The 21,002-nt window shown below is 36.9% G+C and overlaps 1 protein-coding gene across 1 annotated transcript; it reads right to left on the reverse strand.

The window, feature by feature from the left end:
• Positions 1-56: 56 nt before the first annotated feature.
• Positions 57-19,144, reverse strand: gnsa (glucosamine (N-acetyl)-6-sulfatase a). The gene is made up of 14 exons (XM_067582416.1): positions 18,835-19,144; positions 16,166-16,225; positions 15,788-15,991; positions 13,454-13,519; positions 11,443-11,541; positions 10,304-10,471; positions 10,102-10,184; positions 9,603-9,721; positions 9,271-9,374; positions 7,726-7,827; positions 6,793-6,903; positions 6,491-6,601; positions 5,583-5,743; positions 57-4,815 (listed from the first exon to the last, which is right to left on the reverse strand). Exons 1-14 carry the CDS (start codon positions 18,988-18,990, stop codon positions 4,740-4,742), a joined length of 1,620 nt encoding a protein of 539 aa, XP_067438517.1. The 5' UTR covers positions 18,991-19,144; the 3' UTR covers positions 57-4,739.
• Positions 19,145-21,002: the final 1,858 nt, after the last annotated feature.

Consider the following 21,002-nt stretch of genomic DNA (forward strand, 5'->3'; position numbering starts at 1 on the left):
TGAAACAGAACCTGCTTGTTTAGAGTTTGTGAAATCAAAAAGTTAACTGAACTCTGTTATATCTCGAGAATATTTTTTATTTGGACAAAAACACAAGCCAAAAATACATCATCATCATCATCATCATCAAAACTAACTCTGAAAATAAACTAAGGGTGCCAAAACAACAAAACAGTTCTGACAGATTGGAAAGTGCATCAGTGAATTGGAACAAAGTGATTGATTTTTTTTTTGTTGTTAAGAGGAAGAAATTAATCACATGGTGCATGTTGAGTCCTGTTGTCTCTGTTGTTGTTTTTGTTTTGTTTTTTTCTTTTTATGTGACCAACAGGACTTTTTTTTTTTTTTTTTAATCTCAGTGTTCTCACATGAAACTTTTTGAATTCAGTCCAGTCGTGACTCAGAACAAACTGACTACAGAGGAAGAAAGAGCTGTATGAACGCACAGAAGTATCATCATCCGAGAATAAATCGACGACAGACGGTAGCGGTGGAACGGATTAACATGTTCGCTGTAGTTGATTCACACGGAACAGCCGGTTTTATCTGCCTGCTTGTCAGTAATAATAAAAAAAAAACATCACAATTAAAATGAACACAAAAAAAAGAAGAGAGTCAGTCGTTTACGATAAACATCATGCAGATGTAACTCGATTAGCTTCTCAAGAGTTTGCACCAAAGTCTCCACATCAGATCTTTGGTCAGATGTTAATAATCTGCAAATATTTGATCGTATTTTTAAAAAGTAAATTTGAATATCAGCATAAAGTATCGGCTGTAGGTACAGTAGGGCTGTGCGATACGACCGAAATCTCATAACCCGATACAGGTGATGTTATAGCACATTTTCTGTAAATGAAATGAATAAGTAGTTTATATAAAATGATCACACGGAGAATTACGGACTTTTCATACCTAAAACCGCTGCAGCGGTCACTCATTCTCCCGAATCAGTGTAGCTGAATGTCAGAAATCCCTCTGAGCTGTTTGGAGGGTTTTTCAGGTCACCTGTAATTACCGGAGTAGTAATTAAGAGCAGCTGGGTGTGTTTCCCCTCTCGGCCAATCAGGGTGTGACGATGACGACGCCCTTTTTCTGGGGTTTAAGAGAGAGAGAGGAACTACACACCCAGGTCACTGCGGTCCTCGTTTGTTAGAGATCGTCAGCCAGAAACTCTGGTCTGTTCAGGTCCGTTTGAGTCCGCATCAGGGCAGATCTTTGTGATTTTTGTGCAAGAGGTTTTCCTTGCCTAACAATATCCTGACGCCTGCAGGCTTTATTTCATAAAAACCCTCCTTTATACATTATAGAAGAGGCGTTTTTTCATTATTATTGAAGTGGCATTTGTTGTTGAGTGGACATTTTCCATTGTGTGGAAGCTTGTGAGGTTGTTTCTCCAGTTAAGTATTATTTTTTGCAATTTTTATGTTGTTGGGAGCTGCCTCTCAGGCTTCTTTCTGATCAGCTGAAGTCTGGAGAATCAGTACCGCCACACCACGTCCATGACACAGAGGTTGCGCCTCTTTTTGTCTATGAGCTCCTCGTTTTATCCAGACTGCTCAGAATTAACCCCGTTCTGTGTCTCGTTCACTGTCCTCCATCTTTGTTTGTGTCGCTTTCATGCACATTTCCTGCCTGCATCCATGCCGTGAAGTATTACAAAAAATATTGTCCAAATGAAGAAAAATATTGCCGTAAAGAGTTTGATTTGCGACATAAAATAAACGATACAGCATAATATGAAACGATAGGTGTTTCTATGGTTACAGGATATATATCATCATATCGCACAGCTCTAGTTCTAAGCAGCTTTAGAAGAGCAGTTTAACATTTTGGGATATTTGCTTTCTATGTCTAGTTTTAGATGAAAACAGTTGAAATAAATCTCATATCTGTCTGTTAAATATGAAGCTACAGCTCGTCTGCTCTGTCTAAACTCCAAAGGTTAAAAACCCTCCAGCAGCATCTCTACAGCTGCATAAATAAGACTTTAGAGGCTTTAGAGATGCTGGCAGGCGGATCTACGTTAAGCTAACGGTCTACCGGCTGCAGCTTCATATTATAACAGACAAACATGAGAGTTTTATCAATTTTCTCATCTAACTCTGAACAACAAAGCAAATAAGTGTTTTTCCCCCAAAAAATCTGAAGCTATTCCTGTAACATAAAGGTTGTTGGATTCAAAAATCCAACAGAAGTGACACTGAAACACAGATTTCACTGTTGCAACAATAAAAATATCAGCAGGCTGACAAAAGATTGAAAGAAAAATACTTTTTTGAATTTTCTTTTTTGTATAGATGATCCAAAGTTTTAAAAAAAAGTCCCTTAAAACTGGAGTGAAAGGGTTGCATGTTGCAAAATATATAAAATACTGTCGGTTATTTTCCTTTTTTAATGTTCACTGATTTAAAATTGAGTATTTTAATTTACCTTGAAAGATTCTCACATCAAACATTTTTTCAAAACAAGCCGCACATGAGAATTCTGATCAAGAAAATTAATTTCAAATTAAAAAAATAAAATAAAATAAAATAAAACAGGGAAAAATTACTTCTCTTATTTTGGCAGAATCACTTCCTGCTTTCTCACCAGACAGTCCAACTCTGTCCTGAATCACTAAAGTGTTAAAACTTTGGCTCAATGAAAAACAAAAAAAGATGATAGTGGAAACACTCTAAAGTTGAAATATTCATAAAATAATAAATTATGAAATGATCAGTGAAATTATGCAGCTGTCCATTAAACTGTGACATCATCACTGATAAAATTCAAAGGGAATCAATAAGACGACTAAAAAAAAGTAATATCAGTTTGAATTTCATGAATGAAAAAGGTGCTTTAACACTTGCTCACAGTCGGATAAATCATTGAAATGATGTTTATGTACGTCTGACGCTGGAGACACAGATGTTTGAGCGTCTGCAGTAACGAGCCGATTAATCAGATAAATTAAACTTGGATGGAGGTTTTCATGGACGACCTGCTGCCTCTCGCGACCCTCACAACTCATTTCCTGTTTTTAAATCAGGTGACAACAAAATTAGCACAAGTCACCTGTAAAATACACAAGTGTTTGGTAGATTTACTTCATTCACCAGAAAAAAAAACCCAACATTCACTAGATGTTTGGCTGATGGATAAAAAAGTTAATTTTGCACCCTTGTTGGCAAATAAAGGTGGTTAACTGCCATTTATGTTTAGGTCAACAGGTCAATCTGTCTGATTTGTGATCAAAATATCCTGAAAACTTGCGTCCAAATCCTCATAAAGTTTGTCAGCGTTTCCTCTGAAGCCACCGTCACACTGCAGGATGGTTTCTCTAACTGTGTGTAACTCCAGTACAAGATTTTGTATAGTTTGGAGATTATTAGGCACTAATTTCCTGTGAGATCATTGTAACGTCTGTCTGTTGGACTGTCTGTCTATCAGCTGTCTGCAGTTCTTCTTCTTGTGTTTCCTATCAGAGGATTTTTCTTTGCTGCAGTTGGTTGGTCCTCATTGTTCTGTTAAGTTTGACAAGTTACCACTTTGATGTTGTTGACATTATCACAGACAAATGGAAGTTATATTAACCAGTTGTCTGTTAAGGCTAAAACAGTCATTACCAATTAGATTTATATAGTAGTAGTTTAATTAAATTTATAAACTTTGGATTTTTTTAACTTTAAAAATAAAAATTTAACTAGAGCTGCAACGATTAATCTAATGGTTTCTATATCTATCTATCTATTAGTAAACAGAAAATTAATAACCAACTATTTTGGTAATTCATTAATAGTTTTGAGTCATTTTTAAGAATTAAAACGCCAAAATTCTCTGTTTCCAGCTTCTTAAATGTGAATATTTTCTGGTTTCTTTATTTCTCTGTGAGAGTAAACTGAATATTTTTGGATTAGTTTACATCTTAGGCTTTGAGAAAACAGTAATCAAGATTTTTTTCTCCAGTTTCAGACATTTTATAGATCAAATAATCCGTCAACTAATGGAGACAATAATCAAAAGATTCATCGATAATGAAATTAATCGTTAGTTGCAGCCTTAAACTGAAAGCGACACTTTGGGATTTGGGAACAAGTGACGGTCTTGTCATTATGTTTGTTATTTTATACGCTCAATTAGTTTAATAGCAGAAATTGTTTATCAATAAATGAGCCCTACTGTTTAAGTTAATGTGTTTACTTCCAGTATTGAAAATTTCCAATTTTCCGACAGATGTTTGAGGACGATCCGAATGCACCAAAGACGAATCAGGCACTGTGTATTTAGAGAAGTAAATGTTTGGATCGTTGATATGATATTCTCCACAGAGAAACAGGCATTAATTTATATGCATTGGGGGCCAATCTTTTGTCACATTTTTCCAGGATTTTAAGCGGATATCACGACTGACCGAGCAGACATTCAATGCACAATTAAAATTAATGACTTACTAGTGTAAATCCGTCCTTAACGATAATTTGGCATCCCTGCACAGCCACTGACAAAAATCACTAAACAGCAGCCAAGACTGGAAGGTTTAAAAGGTGGGTGCTGCACCCAGAGAGGCCTCCCGTCTCAATGGCAACCCACCTATTTTCCCCAAAAAATACGATGCCTACGATCCCTTCTCCATCCATCTACAACAGAGACTGGCTCAGGAGGCCCGAAAACAAGGCAACAACAGCAGGAAAGGCTGAATACAAAATACAATACAGCCCTTCTTTCCTCCGTCCTCTCCTCGTCATCTTCTGTTCTTCTTATTTCATCGTTTGTCTGAGTCTGCTGAGCCGCCAGCTGTGGCTGGTAAACATCTGTCGAGGGTCGAATTTATACCTGAGAAAAACAGGACAGATCGTTAATGTTTGTAATGGAGAGACTGAAGTCAACAAATGGTTTGTTTTTCAAAGCAGGTTTAACATAAATTTATGCCTAAAAATACAGTAAAAATTTTACGGGTCCGTAATTTGTGAGTAATTTGCAGTATGTAATTTGGTAATAGTAACTAGATAATAGAGACTGTTTTCTATTGGTACAATTAATTAATATAATTATTTTCTAAAGTCACCAAGAAAGACTTTTAGTCTTTGCACAGCAAGTAAAAAAAAGTGGAATTTGCGTACAGTCGCGTAAAATTCAATATAAATGGAGGATTAAGTTTCCACTTATAAATTAATAATTAATAAACATGTACTTGGATTGAAATTGATCTTTTCTTTCAAAGACATTTCTATTTATTTATATTATAATTAGTGCCAAATTTTAAAACTTCTCTGAAATAATTTGGTAATAATTTGGAATTTACAGAATTTCAGCTGGCAATTTAGAAGTGTTTATTCTGAATAAAATATTTTACTATACAACATAATAATAATGTGATTGTAAATTGGATTTTAAACAATACATCTCACCATGCTGGAACTCTGTAATTAAACCTATTTTAATGTGTTTTTTTTATCACATTTATTGGAGAAAAACAGCTAATTTCAGATCTGTGGGGAAATTAAATTTGGCTGCTTAATCTGGTATTTTTCAGTGAAAATGTGTCAGAACAATAATCCGTAACAGTGACTCAGATATTAAAAAGCAGCACCGTAACAGACCTCGGGTCGTACACGCCGGGTGTCCGACACGACTGTCCGGCACAGGACTGTAGCATCATCAGCCGATGGTTCATCTTCTCCAGGACTTCCTGGTCGATGGTCTTTGCGATGTTTGTGAGCTGGAAGGGGTCTGCTGTCACGTTGTAGACTTCTACAAACACCTGCAGGGGACAAACATACAGTCTGCTGTCAAACTGCACTGCTGTCTGTCGATGTGTCATCTGTCAGAACCTGCTTTTAGTGGATTTAAAGCAGCTGTAATTGATTTTTTTTTTTTTACAATCACAAGGTATCAAATGTGTGTAATGTGTTGTGTGAGTTTCAGCTCATTGTTTAGCTGTCTGGCTGCAATTTTACTGGTTCACTCTCACTCTCAGTGCTCTCATAGCATGGTTTTGGGCCGCAGCAGGCAGCTGTTTTCAGAGAAAAAGCTCTAAAAAGCCACTGAACACTACCTGCTCAGCACCAAAACAACAACCAGACACAGTTAGCTGTAGACTAGCTGGTGAACATAGTGGAGCATTTAGCAGGTAAATAGCCAGATATTTCCCTTAGGAGTTGGTGGAGACCAAAAACAGAGCTAAAAGAGAGTGAATATTGGACTTAGATTCACCAGGTGGACAAAAACACAACACTAAATGAATGATAATGTTGCTCCGTAACTGCTGGATGTAGAAATAAGCAACTGTTTTGCTAACAAGTGCAACTCAAAAGGCGTCGATATGGCATCAGAGCTGCTGTCAACAAGTGACCAAAAAAAATCAGTTAATAGAGGTTTAAGTTACATAATTACTTAAATACACAATGAAACCCTTTTTTTGTCATGTGAGGTGCCTTCATTTCTAACCTTTTAGTCACAATAATTTGCTGAACAGTAATAGAAGCAATTAAAATAAAAGTTTCTATACCTCGTTATCGTCAAACTCGCAGTACTGCAGGTTGGCAGAGGGGGCGACTGTGCGCACACAGGCGTAGGTGTTGTTGTACGAGTCCTCACACACACAATCTGGGAAACACTCCTGAAGAAGAAGAGCAAAGAGAGAGGAAGAGACAGATATAACTTTTTGTTTTTCTAGAAAATGTCTGCTTTCTACTGGCTCACACACATTATCCCTGAAATCTGTGTGTTCAAAAAGGCCTTTTTTGTTTCACCACTGAGTATTTATTTCCTGCATCAAAGAAAAGTTTCATCTTCCGCCTCCCTTCTCACCGACACTCCGGGTCCCAGCAGAGGGCAGGCGGGGTCGGACACGTTGCTTCCTTCTCCTTCATACTCCACCAGGATGTCTGTTCTCCAGCTGCTGCTGTTCATTTTACCCTCCTGGTGACAAACACACACAAACACACACAAGTGCTCAAAATGTGATTTGTGCATAATCATCATCACTTCGTTCATCATTTCATCGACTTCACCACTATGAGTTCAGCTTTGGTTATGTGATTCAAGGTTGGACAGAGTCTTCTGAGAATACACACATGTAGGGTTCATTTTTTCCCTTTTTTTTTAATAAAACAGATTAAAATGTTCTTTATTTAATAAATTAAAAAATCATGGATAATCTGGAAATGTATGTGTGCTTATTTTCAATATTTAAAAAGCAGCGATACAAAAAATGTGGGTGAAAATCAGTTTGAACAATCATCTCCTTTTAAAAAAATGTGTGTTTTTTGAAGGAAAACAGTAAAACTGTGAGTAGAGTACATATAATAACATGACTTACTGACTATTTAACGCAGGCATTACATCAAACGAAGCGTGATTCAGCAACTGTACGACCTATTTCCTAGTGTATCTATTCAGAAACTGATAGTGGTGAATACTTAAGGAGAAATTTGTCAAGTTTCCTGGTGAGTTTTAAGGTTTTATCAGTTGGAAAATGTTCAAATCATCTGTATGAAGTTTTCATTTTTATGTCTTTCTGGAGGAGATAAGTGTCAGTAACTTTTTTTTACAGACTACTGGACATGAATTCTGTCTCAGATAAACTCATATTAATATAAAACTTTGACAGACCACAATGAATTAAGTCGAGACTACGTCTTTCTGTCCTTGTAAAAGGCAATAAATTAAGGAAATTAACTTTCTGTTAGTCAGATACTGAAAAAGAGGAAAAAAAAACATTAGCTTAGCAATCAGTCTCACCATAACGGGCAGGAAGGACATGCCGTCCATCTGTGTCTTGTTGACGTCGTACCCGGCGATGTCCAGGATGGTCGGGCCGAGGTCGACGTTCGCCACCAGCATCTGACAACATAATGAAATGTATTCGGTTAGATTGAGACAACTGCACACAAACCCATCTACTGTCGCCCCCGTCAAGGCCAATTTCAGGCAGATAAGTGAGTTTTTGTCTGCATGTCCGCTGGTTTTCAACACTGTCTGTATATGAATAGATGGAGTTGAGTTTCAGTGTCAACAATTCTGAGCATTAATGTTATAAAATATTAATAGTGCAACATGAAAAAAAACTTCAATTTGGGAGATAATCATCTTCTCTGCTTTGGAGCTACAGATCCGATTATGCTTTAGGGGATGTAAGCAGGAAGTATAACGTTGCCATGGATACAGTGAGTTAGCTGTGGGCTAAAACCTGTAATGTACCCATGAATGTTCAGATAACTATCACTGGAGGACTTTGATGGCTAAGAAAATGTAAAAAAAGTCTTTTTTCTGGATTTCTGAGTGGATTCATGTCCATTCGTGATGCACATCAGAGACTACGATATATTCTGGATGTGTATCTTAATCTAAAAATATGTGGATCTTGTCTGTGTGTTCAGATTTGAGTCATTTTTAGTATCTGATGTGGCCAATTCAGTAAATTTCTTAATGTTATTTGTTTCAGCTTCATCTAAAATTAAAAAAAGCCAGTCATATTGTAAAGGTCCTAAACGTTCCTGGTTTCAGTGCAGCTGGAGACTGGAGACCAGTGGTGAGTCCGTGTCCGTTGGGAAACGGGAGGTTCTGTTATGTCTTCAGAGACCGAGGCGTCGTTTTACAGATTGCGTTCACATGACGAAATACTGTCTGAGTTTTCACTTGTTAAGTCTCAAATTAAAACCAATGAAGAGCACATGCTATGTGTTGTATTTACACTTTGTGTTTATTAATAATATCAAGTGGGTTTTATTTTCCGTCTTATGTACATGTTTGTTCATTTTATGTCTTTTTTGATGTGAAGCATTTGGTGCATCTAATTTCTTTTATTGTAAAGTACTTTGAGCTGCATTTTTTATATGAAAGGTGCTATACAAATGAAGTTATTGTTATTATTATCATTATTATTATTATTATTATTATTACCATCCATAATGGAAAATAGAAGCAATAATACCCATTGAAAATAAAGCCAGTTGTTTTGAGGTTTTGGTTATGATCCAACAATACATGTAATAAACATTTATTAATACATCAGTTCATAGTATTTTATTTATTGCTGTCACACTTATAAACTGTTTGTACTAATTAACACATCATGATCACTATAGACTGGACTGTGGACTGATTGATTGGGTAAATTTCTGGTTGTTGTAGCTCTTCTCAGTTGAATTTTATTGGTAAATTGTTTATTGAAAAGTGCTTTTTTACTTAATTTTACTGACATATAACTACATTGTACAAATGACATCAGATGAGGACGACACTGACAGCTAAATAACCTGATAAAGGTGTGTGATGTGTTTGTACCTGGCTGGTCTGGTTGGGTTTGATGTTTGGTCCTCTGACCATGAGAGGAACTCTGATGTCAAACTCATAGAGCTGCCTCTTATCCAGAGGAAGAGAGAACTGACCTGAAAGACAGTCGAGGGAGAAGTTCAACACTACTCAAACCTCCACACAGGCTGCAAAATCATCTAAATTAATTATTGTAATAAAAGAAAACGAATGTCTTAATCTGTTAATCAGCCTCAGTGATTCAGAAATCCTTTAAAAATATCAATATCATGTGTTCTTAAAGACAACCAGGAGCAAAAATACAATCTCCTTATTGACACAAACACATGTTTGCAGGTACATACCTGTGTGGTACCCGTTATCAGAGGTAAAGAAGATGTAGGTCGTGTCCAGTTCACCTCTGACCTCCAACCTCTTCACTATTTTCTCCACCAGGTCGTCCACTGACAGCAGAGTTCTCCACCTGCAGGTCACAATGAATGACAAGAAACCTGCAGTGAAACCACAGACTCATCAATCGGCTTCAGAATTAAATATATAAACATGTTTAGCATGTGCCATAAAAAGGCATAATAAATATTAGAGTAACTACCTTGTTTGCTGGCAAAGAAGATTATTAATTCAGCAAAAATGCTTTAAGGTGTCACAAATATAAATATGGAAACTTAAAAAAAAAAAAAACGTAAAACATTTGGCCGAAAAAAAAGCCTTTAGTAAGATGAAAAGGAGGAAGAGTAGGAGGAAGGGAAGGAAGATGCAGGGAGAGAATGATCTAATGCAAAGGAGTTGAGAGAGATATTCTTTGAAAGAGGAAGAGGAAGGTGAGGAGGAGGACAGACTGACCGCTTCTTGAAAGCGTCATCTAGAAACTGAACAGACGAGTTGGTCATGGGTGTTTTAGCCTGTCTGATCAACCAGTGTTTGTCCTGAAGAGAGAAAGAAAATACAGAAATATAGACGAGACATAAATCACTTCTCTGTATCTTGACATTGGATATTATATGAAAGATTATATGAAAAATCCCTGAGTGAAGAGACGTCCTACCTTTCCGTGGACGTTGAAGTTGGGATCTCTGGGCGCCTTGGTGTTGTTGAACTCGTCCTGGTACTGAGGAGCTGCCGTCCAGGGGGAGTGTGGCGCCGGCGTGGAAACCATCATAAAGAACGGCTGGTAGTTGGATTTATACTGGAGGAAGTCTAGAGACATGTTGGCCTGAGAGAGAGAGAGAGGGAGAGAGATTGTGATACATACAGTAAATCATGTCTATTAGGGGAAAGTTACTAAGCTTAATAAAAAGCTGTTCTACTGGTTGATATCACTGTTTTCAAATGTGTGTTCTGACTTTCAGTGGATTTAAAAAGTTCACAACATCAATTATAAGCATTTAACTAAGTAGATAAAAGAGAAACAGCTTAATATTGAGATTTTGGATAATGATCAGCAACACTTTTGGAGGATACAACACTGAAGGTACACAGACGTCAGATATGTTGGAGAGAAAGTGGATTATTCGATGTAGAAATATCAGAGAATAACTGTTTTAGGAAATGGTAAAGTGTAAAGTCTTTATCGTGGGAACCAGATGAATCTGCAAAGTCATGTTGTAATTGGTCTGGCGATAAAGTCTCTATGAGTTTTATGGTTCTGTATCTCTGTAATTTCTCTGAAAAGAGTGTAATGGGAAGTGACAGATACTTAAAAAATACTATTAATAGCAAGTACAATTAACTGAGGGAAGGAGACAGCATCAGACAAAAGATCATTGGCTGGCAATCGTTGAAGAAAACCGTCTTAAAGAGGAAAAACGGACACATATCTTTAGATTACAAGAAGCACAACTAGAAGAAAAATAAGAATAATGGGCCTCATGGAGCTTCAAATAAACTCATCTACAGGAATGATGGAAAAATGTGAATGAACTTCAGCTTTTTTTTGCTTATATGTGTGTGTTTGTTTTATTTTTTTATTGTCACTGTGTAATGTTGTCAATAAAGATTTAAATGGCAAAAAAACAAGTTCACAGTAAACTATAAGCCAACATCTTAAGTATCAAGCAGACTTTTCCTGACAATTATGTTGTTTTTTTCAATCAGTACCTTGTTGTCTTCATGACATGCTGTGGGAATTAATAATGTGATAAATGAGTCGTTGCCACAAGAACGTAAACATTAATAACGTCTCACCAGCACGTCTGTCAGGTAATCTTTGCTGTAGTCCGCTCCATGTTTCTGAGCCTTCCCGTTCACTGACAGAGTGTAGTTGTAGTATTTGGAGTTCTTTTCCTGGAAGAAAAACACAAGACTGCCGTGAAATATCGTTCATTCATGAGCACGACAACACAACAAAACACGACAACGGCTTTTATTTAAACAGGATCCCAAATCACTCGCATTTAATATCAACTGTTACTGTGCTACATGAAATACTGCGGACTACGGTGCTCTAATAAAGCATATAAACCACATAAATGGACTTTTATTTGATTTTGTTATCAGTATAAGTTAAACCTATAGGATCTATACTCATTAAAATCCGCAGTTCAAGTCAGTGAAGAGTGAAAAACATCAGAATTTGACATATAGTATTCAAACTGTCTGGTTAGTCCAAGCAACTTGCACATAAACACCTTTAAGAAGCTGAAACCAGTGATTTTTTTGCATTTTTGCATGAAAAAAATGACTTTCTGATGATTTAACTAATGATTAGACTAACTGTTTCAACTCTAAATTAAACCAGGACTGGACCTTATTTATAACACTTAATTTCTGCCTTAAAAAGTGGCTGAAACACATCTTAAAGTCCTGGATTAAACAGCACTAGTGAAAAAAAAAAATAAATAGATTCGCAAAACCAGAGATCCTACAGTGATCAACATTTAAAGACTGTCCTCTTTAGCGACAATGATGCAAATCTGGGCTCCAGCAGTGATATGAAGCCCACTGCATTTTCTTTTGTTGCATAAAAACAGTTTCAGTCATGTTTTCAATCACTTAGACATGATGTTTTTTTCTAATTATATTCTGCTTTTCCACACAAAAACAAGCTCAGCGGTCTGCATCGCTCCTCTTATAGTCCCTTTGATTCAATTAGCTTCTGTAAGCAAATGCAGATCAAACAATGTCACGGTCTCATGATCCTACGCATGATCCAAGATAAGCTTTCATATCTACACTCTCTATGCATCGTGGCAGCTGTTAGACACGGCGTCCGCTCCCTCAGAAGCAGCAAAGCCGACAAAAACAGGTGAGAAGTCGCCTGCAGAGACGGAGACACGTATGGCTCAATAAGCGAAAGTCTCATCCAACACATCGACTCTCTAGAAACCACATAAACTAGCATGAGTCGTCCTCTGTGTTGTGATAAGCCGTCAGGTCATGAGACCAGTTTTGACATCTGTGTTTGCTCAGCAAGCAACGGCGAAGATAAACCAGTTTGCTGCTGCTGCAGCCGTATCCTGGAGGTGACCTCTGTGTAACGACTCCTGTAACACCAGCTCAACTGACTGACTGACTGTAAGTTTCCCCCCTCAAAAAAAAAAATCTAATTTTCAGATGATTTAGGAGTCAGGCTCCTTCTGCGGAGAGCTTCCAGTCACATGATCACGTCAACTTCACAGAGATTGAGCTCATATCGTCACCCTGAAGCACCGTCATGAGAAATTAACTTCCTATGGAGATTGTTAGAGAGCTAAAACCTCATCAACACACATTTATATACAATAAAAATACGGATAATATGCAGAAAATGGCTCATACAGGCAATTTTTGTTAAAATTCTGTGATATTTGAATAGTTTTCTATATGATTGGATAGTTTTAATACCAAAAATGATCATGTTTTTCCCCTAAACTTGATATTTTATCTTTTGAAAGCCTCTGACACAACATTTAGACCATTACCAGAGAGGTTAATTGTCTTCCAGAGATCATCAGTGCAGATAAATTCTACATTAAAGACCTTCACAGTATGTAGGAGAAACGTCTGGTGTTTATTGTCTGCTGCCTGTAAACAACATTAACGTCCAGCTTGGTGTCTTTGTCCTTTTATCTTGATCTGACATTTCAAGGTTTTCAGTGACAGAACTAGTCTGACAGCTAAAGCCTGATTGACAGATTAAGCTGTTAAACCGGCCCGTAGCGTCTGACTGGAGCAACTTTGTGACTCAGAGGTTAAAAATATAAAGTTTCAGTCTTACCAGTGCGACCCAGTAGTTCCAGCCTGGAGGAACGTGCTCCACTCCGCCAGCCTCCGCGTGTCCGTACTGGAACACAAAAACAGTCAAATGCAAAAGTTATTTAATGAGATATACACACAGAAAGATAAAATAAGTTTTATGATTCACAGGTTTGGAAATTTAGCAGCACAAGTAGGAAACAAGATATAAGTAAGTAGAAAAAAAACATAAAAACAACATAAATCAAAGTTAGAAAGTTGTACACAGTACTATATGTTTCCTGATATTCAAGATTAGAGCTGCAACGATTAGTCATTTTGAATCATTTTTAGGAAAAAATACTAAAATTCTTTTGTTTCAGCTTCTTAAATGTGAATATTTTCTGGTTTCTTTGATCCTCAATGACAGTAAACTGAATATATTTGGGTTTTGGACTGTTGGTCGGGACAAAAAAAGACATTTCAGGTTGTGTTTTGGGCTTTGAGAAAACAGTGATCGACATTTTTCACCATTTTCTGACATTTTATCAATGAAAAAACTAATTGATTAATCAAGAAATTAATCAACAGATTAACCGATAATTAAAATAATCATTGGTTGCAGCTCTATTCCAGATCAGAGAGTTTATTTTAAAGGGTTTGCTCACCAATATTAAATACTTTCAGACTGACTTTAGCTCTGCAGCCCTCTCTTTCACCTCTGTGAGGTTTGACTAACTTAACCACAGCGATGCTCGGAGCTAAATGCTAACGTCAGCATGCTAACATGCTCCCAATCAACATTTTACTAATTACACTGAACACAAAGTACAACTGAGGCAGCGTTGGACAAATTAACATTTTATCCTGATGATGGCGCTAGATGAAAGGTCAGGTGGATCATCCAAAATTATTACAATTCATCCTGTAGGAGGGTGTGAATGTATCTACAGAGTTGAGATACTTGAGATATTTCAGTCTGAGAGAGTGGAAAAACAGAATTAAGAGTCTTTTTTTTTTTGGTCATTTGGGTGAAATTAGCCTTTAAACAGACCAACAAACAGACGACACAGACGACCTGGTTCCCTATTTGACCATCTGTTAATCAAAAGAGTAACGCAACTTATCACGACAACGAATCGCATGACAACAGATCTTATGACTGTTTTCACTATTAACAAACACCTGAAATGACCGAAAGTCAGAATCTAGATCAGACTGGACTGCGGTGAACAGAACGTCTCTCTTGTCATGCTGGGTTTCTTTTTTTTTAACGTAATTAGTTAAACAACAATTTCTTCTCTATAACGGTTGTGGTGCAGATCAGAGCAATCACTGCTCCTTCATCATTTCCTACATTCATAGACAACATCCTAATGATGCTTCTGATAAACACTGATAACAACAACAGGAAGTCAAACTGCTTTGAGTTGCAATTATCAGATGTAAACAGAACTAGGAACCTTAATGCAGCACTTGGCAAATAGCAGCCTGCAGGCAAAATCCCTCTAACAAAAGCTGAAGTTTCCCTTTTATAGTTGACATCAAGTCTTCTACATGACTCTTCATAAATCTACAGTAGATAATAATGTAAACATGAGGCTCATGTACAGTAAACCCCAATAAAATTGACCTCATAACATCTTATAAACTTACAAGACTCATAACAAAAGGTAGAAATCATAATGTGGCCCATCTGACCAGAGCAGATTTGTGTCAATAACAGTATTTTGGCCAAGTGGATGAGTTATCAATTACATTTCTGGTCTTGTATTGTATCACAGAAGATATGTTCTTCTTTATGAGTCGTATTTTGCTAAATTAGTATTAACAAAAGCTTCTGTCACTCTTGGAGCCCTTACTTAATGATGGGAATTATGAGATCTGCCCTCAGATACACCAGTTTTAGGGTAGTGATTTATTCTTGAATGAATTAAAAAGAAATAAATATATTGAAAACATATCAGGCTTTGTTTTCACCGTGCCTATAATGGTGTCCAATGTAACTGCTGGTTCCTGCCTTAAGAGAATAATTTTAAACTTGCATCATCTTTCAGATAACTGCAGTTTTTCCTATTTGACGAATGAAAAGTTATTATCTTTCAAATATCTTTCAGTTTAATCTCATAGAGGACTAAAGAAACCAGAAAATATTCTCATTTGAGAAGCTGGAATCAGAAAATTTAGACATTTTTGTCTTAAAAAAATGACTCAAAATGATTAATCGACTACCAAAGTAGTTGGTAATTACTTTTCTGCTGATCAATTAAGTTGTTCTGAAGCCAAATGAAGACCTTGATCCTTATTATGTTTATCCATTCTTTCGTTACCAACCTACTCTGATCATTTAAAGAATTTCCCACACAGCGTTCCTCACCTGGTTGAGGTATTTCCCAGCGAAGAAGGTCTGATAGCCGCTGGTCCTTAACAAAGCGGGGAAGGTGTGAGCCTCCTCGCTCTTCTGCCAGGCTTTGCTGCTGCAGTTTCCTTCTAAGGTGTTGTTGATGACGTGGTGGTTGTGGGGATATTTCCCAGTCAGGATGCTGGCTCGACTGGGGCAGCACAGCGGGCTGGCAACAAACTGGACGAGGAGAGAGGAAGTCATTAAAAAGGATGAGATGCAGAAAAGTGGCTCCGTCACTTGACTACATCCATCCATGTTTTCTATTTTCAGCCACTAAATGATCCCTGATGAGATTATTGTGATAGATTGATAACAGTGAGAAGGGACGATGATAAAGCCGATGATACTTACTGCGTTTGTGAATGATATCCCTGCATCACCTATGAGTTTTTTGGTCTTGTTTAGTGGATTCTGAAAGGAACAGATGTGAACATTTTATATCTTAACACTCAACAAACATTCATTCAGTTATTTATTGATCTCATTACAATTATTTCTCTGGTAGAAAGCAGTGAAATCTGGGGATTATCCAGAGTAACTGAGACACTGTTTGTGAAAAGACTATTAGTCTATTTTCAATCCTGTCAGCACTGAAAATTTAATTCTATTCACCTCCATTTTATTTGGGTGGAAACAGAAATCTCAAAGACAGACTCAAAACCTGAATAAATAAAACTGAAATCATTAGCACAGTGAGATACCACATGAGGTAAGTAAGAACTATTTTTTGGTAGCATGAACCCACCCATTAACATCTTCTATGAATGGTAGGGTCTTATGATAAAAAGCTATATTTCAATAAAAATGTGTCTGAATCTCTAAAGATGTTTTTTGTAAATATCAATGTTTAAAAACAAAATCAGTGACCATGTGAATTTGAGGTAAAAGGGGCTGCAACTAATGATAATTTTCATCATTTTCTTGATTAATCATTTTGTCAATAAAATGTCTCAAAATAGAGAAAACTTCCTGTTATAATTTCTTATAGCTCAAAGCGACGTCTTCAAACATCTTGTTTAGTCTGATCAACAGTCACAGAAAAGCTTCTAATTCACATTTTGAGAAGCTGCAACCACTGAAAATTTGGATTTTTTGCTTAAAAAAATGACTAAAACAAGGAGGGAATGTACATATATTTTATTAAAGAGTTTGAGCAAAATATATAAATCTGTAGTTAGTGTTTCTCAGTCTATCATTAAGTCTTCTTTCCCTCACTGTTGCATGAGAGAACATTATCAGTCAGCTGCCAGTTTGCTAGCTAGAAATAATGCAGTGTCATATAACAGACCTGCAATAACTCCTGTCTTCAAGAAGGTTATATTTAAATTGTTTCACAGAGGTGTTGAGTAATATTCATGGTGATTTTTGGAGGCTACTGTTTGTGGTGCTACTGAACTGTAAAACTGACTGAGATGTGTTTGTTATATTTTGTCCACCCTATTTATATCAATGAAGATGGTCAAACTTAACTCAGTGTAACTGAGAGTAGATTGGAGCTGATGTCTAGTATTAGTCCATGTATGAAAAGACCTGTCAAATCATTTTAGAGTGATGATAGTTTCACCCACTACCAGCTATCTGATTGTTATTTGCATCACATATTTTTCTCTTAAATTGCCACATTTTACAATGAAATTCAGACACTTGTTTTCTAGTGAAGGAGGGAGGGAGTTTGGTGAAAACTGTGGGAGCAGGTTACAACAAATGATAAGGCTGCTGACTCTGTGAGATGCCGAAATGATGCATCCAACCAGGAATGTGAGTAGTCAGCTTAATCAGCAGCAGTGGAAGAAGTACTCAGATCTTTTACTTAAGTAAAAGTACCAATACAACAATGTAAAAATACTCTGTTACAAGTAAAAGTCCTGCTAGTTTCAACTACTTTATATACAGTTAGCTAGTTTAGCCCCGTGGTTCCCAACCTAGGGGTCGGGCCCCTCCAAAGTTCTGATACACAAATCTGTTTTCAGTTTTTAGACTTTTCCTCTAATCTTTGATTTTTGCTGAAATATTGGATCATTTGAACATTGATTGAAATGAAAGCATGTGAGTTTAGAGGGAAAAATCACTATTTGGTGGAGCTGTTAACAACTCATAGACATGTGAAATGTGACCCCGACTACACACTGCTGACAAAAAGGTTGGAAACCACTGGTTTCATCTTTAACAATGTGTTGTATTTTAAAAGCTTGTTAAATTATCCATTGTGTCAAAAGCAACTAAAGCTGTTAAATAAATGTAGTGGAGTAGAAAGTACAATATTTCCTTCTGAAATGTAGTGGAGTGGAAGTATAAAGTAGCATCAAATGGAAATACTCAAGCAAAGTACAAGTACCTCAAAACTGTCCTTCAGTACAGTACTTTAGTAAATGTACACCAATGACTAAGCTAACTAGCTAGCTAACACAAAACACCATAAAAGAAACATTAGGAGATTCATTACTGATAAGAGTTTTTAAAGTTCAATACTAGGGGTATTTTATAATGTTTTATTTTAATCCCTAATTGTAGTACTTAAATGTTTTAATCATGTAAAGCACTTTGTAACTTTGTTTTAAAAAGTGCTGTATAAATAAAGCTGATTATTATTATTATAACATAGTCTCAGGTGTTTAAAATGTTTGGAAAGAGTACTGTTTAGTTTCAACAATTTTGGTAATAACAAGCAAATTAAATGTATGTGATTAATGTAATTATAATATTGGCAAAATACCACATCCACAAGTCTAAAAATGCAGATTAAAAAACATTATTAATAAAATCAAACACTGAGACAATCTCTTCTTCAAACAATAAGAAGGCTGTTTAAAAGATTTGTTATGATTTGATTTATTTTTTGATTGATTTGTTTGTTATTCAGACTGGACTAAATGTCAAGTTTTAACCAATTAATCACACACATCTAGAACATGACTACAACTGTTGTGTAAACACAATGACTCATTCATGACTCTCAGATAAGCTAATAAAAAGTCAAACATTTGCAAATAAGCAGAAAAATATTTAGTAAATGCACTGACCAGACCCCCGATAGCGATGTCCAAGTCGTCGGTGAGAATCAAAACAATGTTTGGTCTCCGGTATGATTTAGCAAACACCCCGCTGCTCAGGTGGCTCCACAAAGTGACGCAGATCAATAAGCTCGACAAACAGGAGCGATTTGAAACCATCTTCATCGTTTAATCATGAACAACTGAAAGCTGTCCGTCTCTTCTCTCAGCGCTGTGTCTTATAACAGCGTGAAATGTTGTTTGTGGGTGTCTTCTAACTGAAGAGAAAAACAAGGCAGACTCGGCCCTGTTTCTGTTTAACACAACACTTCCTGTTTCCTGGTCACGTGCTGCTCAGCTACGGAAGCTCGAATCAGCTGATGAGCAACATGAGTAATGTGAAGAAATAACTGTTATTCTGAGCTCTTAAAAGGGATGTTACTGTCTTTTACCATGCTATTTTATGTTTAATTCCATACATTTGATTGATACATTGATACAATTTTACAATCTGCAATTAAGTCCTCTAAAGTAGTGGTTCTCAAAGTGGGGTCCAGGGACCCCCAGGAGTCCTTGAGTAGGTTCTAGGGAGTAGGTTCTAGGGGGTCCCCGGCAAAAAGGGGAATCCTTTACTTTCACCATAATTCCATCCATAAGTAACACATTGACAGAATGTATGACTATTTTGATCATGGGTTTCATACACTTTCTGTAATAAAACATCTAAAGCAAAAATCTTATCAGATGGGGGTCCGTGGTCTAATTTGTCTCAGTTTAGGGGACTTTGATGTGAAAAAGTTTGAGAACCCAACAGCAATAATAATAATCATCATCATCACATTCATCTTTAGAATCATCTTTATCTTTACTGGCCAAGTATGTTTACACATGTTTACACATACAAGTACACACATACATACTACTTTATTATCTTTCCTTGTATTTTATCATTTTATTTTAATGTTTTTTTATTATAATGTTTTATTAATATAATATAATACGTAGCAATTTTACAAGGGGCTTTACATATACAGATGGGTGACAAAGGAAAAACTGGCTCATCCTGTGGCTCTGTTATGCTTTGGGGGGCATTTTGCTGGCATGGTTTGGGTCCACTTGTCCCCTTAGAGGGAATGGTCACTTCATGATGTTTCATCATAGGAAAAATTGTGGACTGACAGCACTCTCCACCACCATCATCAAAACACCAAATGAAGATAAGTGTTACTGGTGCTACTCACAGACATCTGAAATATGACCCCAACTGCTTTTTTTTATTATCGATTTTATTCCACTATGATGCCTGAGCAGTTAGCCACTGCTCTTAGATCCACTAGCTCTACCTCTTCCACTATTGGACAATGATTCTGCCTCTCCTGTGTATCTCAGGCAGATAGCCAGAGCTGCCTCCTCTCTTGGCAGGCCTGAATTTCCTTTCTAACTTCTCTCTGTGTCTCTCCATGGTGGGCAATGGTCTTGTGTTTATCTTGTAGCCAAGCATCCCTCACTGTTGCGTATATCAGCTGATTGGTAGTAGGGATAGTACGTAGTGCACTCACATTCACAGCAGACTTTCAGAGGAGTGAAGTCATGTTTTTCAATCTTGTGGTAAGGGAATCTGGTGTAACCCCGCCCTGACCAGGATTTGACCCCTGACCTCCTGCACCAAAGTCAGTAGTGTTAACCACTGAGCTATCCAGCTGCTCCACTAAGCTAACAAGCTGCTAAGAGAGGGAAGATGAGCAGAACTGAGGGGGTTGAACTACCAGAAGGCAGCATTGCAGATGTTCAGGACAAATACCTTGATATCGCGCAGGCAAATGGGAACCATGAGGAGGCCACAAGGAAGTCAGCCACAGCCAAATACCTACACAGAGTAAAGCAAGTCCTGAAAAGTCGGCTGAATGGGAATACCAAGATACGAGCCATCAACATGTTCGCCCTGCCAGTCATCAGATACACCACTGGTATAATACACTGGCGAAAGGAGGATATACATATATATATATACATATATATATATACATATATATATATACAGAGTACAGAGTAGAGCAAGTCCTGAAAAGTCGGCTGAATGGGAATGGGAATATATATATATATATATATATATACCAGAGGATCTCAGGTTGCATTAAGGCTTGTTGGAGGCCAAGAGGTCAGGAGGTTAGGAGGTCAGATATATTTTCTGGAGCTAA

Source organism: Thunnus thynnus, chromosome 23 (assembly GCF_963924715.1).
Source record: "Thunnus thynnus chromosome 23, fThuThy2.1, whole genome shotgun sequence".
NCBI lineage: Eukaryota > Metazoa > Chordata > Actinopteri > Scombriformes > Scombridae > Thunnus > Thunnus thynnus.

Excerpts from the sequence above, each read along its gene's own strand:
- gnsa (XM_067582416.1), bottom strand. The coding sequence starts at position 18,990 with ATGAAGATGGTTTCAAATCGCTCCTGTTTGTCGAGCTTATTGATCTGC. Across the intron at positions 10,472-11,442 it reads ATTACCTGACAGACGTGCTG|GCCAACATGTCTCTAGACTT; the intron begins GTGAGACGTTAT and ends TCTCTCTCTCAG. Across the intron at positions 9,722-10,101 it reads GATGACGCTTTCAAGAAGCG|GTGGAGAACTCTGCTGTCAG; the intron begins GTCAGTCTGTCC and ends TGTGACCTGCAG.